The following is a 1,298-nucleotide window of genomic DNA, read 5'->3' as shown; positions in this document are numbered from 1 at the left end:
CGGTGCTGTCCTGGGAGCTGAGCAGAGCTCTCCTGCAGGGGTGCAGTCCTGGGGTCCAGGTGCTGTCCTGGGAGCCAGGCAGAGTTCTCCTGCAGGGGTGCAGCCCTGGGGTCCTGGTGCTGTCCTGGGAGCCAGGCAGAGTTCTCCTGCAGGGGTGCAGCCCTGGGGTCCCGGTGCTGTCCTGGGAGCTGGGCAGAGCTCTCCTGCAGGGGTGCAGTCCTGGGGTCCAGGTGCTGTCCTGGGAGTTGGGCAGAGCTCTCCTGCAGGGGTGCAACTTCTGGTGTCCAGGTGCTGTCCTGGGAGTTGGGCAGAGCTCTCCTGCAGGGGTGCAGCCCTGGGGTCCAGGTGCTGTCCTGGGAGTTGGGCAGAGCTCTCCTGTGGGGGTGCAGCTCCTGGGGTTCAGCTGCTCTGGGCCCTGGGCTCTCTGCCACTGTTGAGCAGGTCTGTGAGCTCCCGGATGTATTTGATGGTGTACTTGAGTGTCTGGATTTTGGTGAGTGGCTGGCCCCTCTGGCTGTAGACTGGCGGCAGGTAATTCCTGAGGGTGTGCAGGGCATCCGCCAAGGTCCTCATCCGGAGCTTCTCCCTCTCACTGGCCTTCCGTCTCCGCTGGACAGACATCCTGACTTTGGTGCCCTTCTGGGCCTTGGGGGCCCCAGGGCCCTGCAGATAGGCAGGCTGGAAAGCCAACATATTATAGTCCACCTCCACCAGGTCACCCGGCCCTTGGTCACTGCAGACATCGTTGCTGCCTACAGTGCCGGTAGCTCCGTGCCCACAGGACAGGCTCGTCACCCCAGCACAGGGGGAGGAAGAATAGGACTCCAGCGACGGGGCGGGCGACAGGCTGTGAGCAGGAGAGGCCTGGTTCAGCTCAAAGGGACCAGGCCCGGCTTTCCAGTCCCAGGAGGATAGCAGGCCAGGGCTATCGGAGGAGCCCGAGCCAGCTTCCAAGCTGAGGAAGGTCTCTCGTAGGTTGTCCATGCCTGAGAGACAACTGCAGAGGGACACCGGGCTCTCTTTTTCTCTCCCTGCCCAAGTGAGAAAGTCCTGCCGCCAGGCCTGGGCAGAACTCTCTTTTATGATGGTGGGGGAAGTGATGAAGTGGGAACAAGGGAGTTCAAAGGAGACACCAAGGACCAAGATGGGAGATGAACTCTTAGGTGTCACTTTCTCCTCACTGATAATTAGCATCTTCCAGCTAAAATGTCTTTAAACCAAGAGGACTCCAGGAGAAGAAAAAAGGAATTATCTAGCTGTAACTAAACCAATTAAGGCTGCATAACTAGACTTAGCAT

The 1,298-nt window shown here is 59.6% G+C and overlaps 1 protein-coding gene across 1 annotated transcript; it reads right to left on the bottom strand.

Moving 5' to 3' along the window:
- Positions 1-222: 222 nt before the first annotated feature.
- MSGN1 (mesogenin 1) lies at positions 223-998 on the bottom strand. Its single transcript, XM_007520594.2, has one exon. The coding sequence runs from the start codon at positions 982-984 to the stop codon at positions 400-402; it is 585 nt and encodes a 194-aa protein (XP_007520656.1). The 5' UTR covers positions 985-998; the 3' UTR covers positions 223-399.
- Positions 999-1,298: the final 300 nt, after the last annotated feature.

This window comes from Erinaceus europaeus, chromosome 3 (assembly GCF_950295315.1).
Source record: "Erinaceus europaeus chromosome 3, mEriEur2.1, whole genome shotgun sequence".
NCBI classification, from domain to species: domain Eukaryota; kingdom Metazoa; phylum Chordata; class Mammalia; order Eulipotyphla; family Erinaceidae; genus Erinaceus; species Erinaceus europaeus.
Note: the sequence above shows the minus strand (reverse complement) of the source record. Positions and strands in the feature narration are given on the sequence as shown.

Bases quoted from the DNA above. Each gene is read 5' to 3' on its own strand.
- MSGN1 (XM_007520594.2), bottom strand. From the start codon at position 984: ATGGACAACCTACGAGAGACCTTCCTCAGCTTGGAAGCTGGCTCGGGC.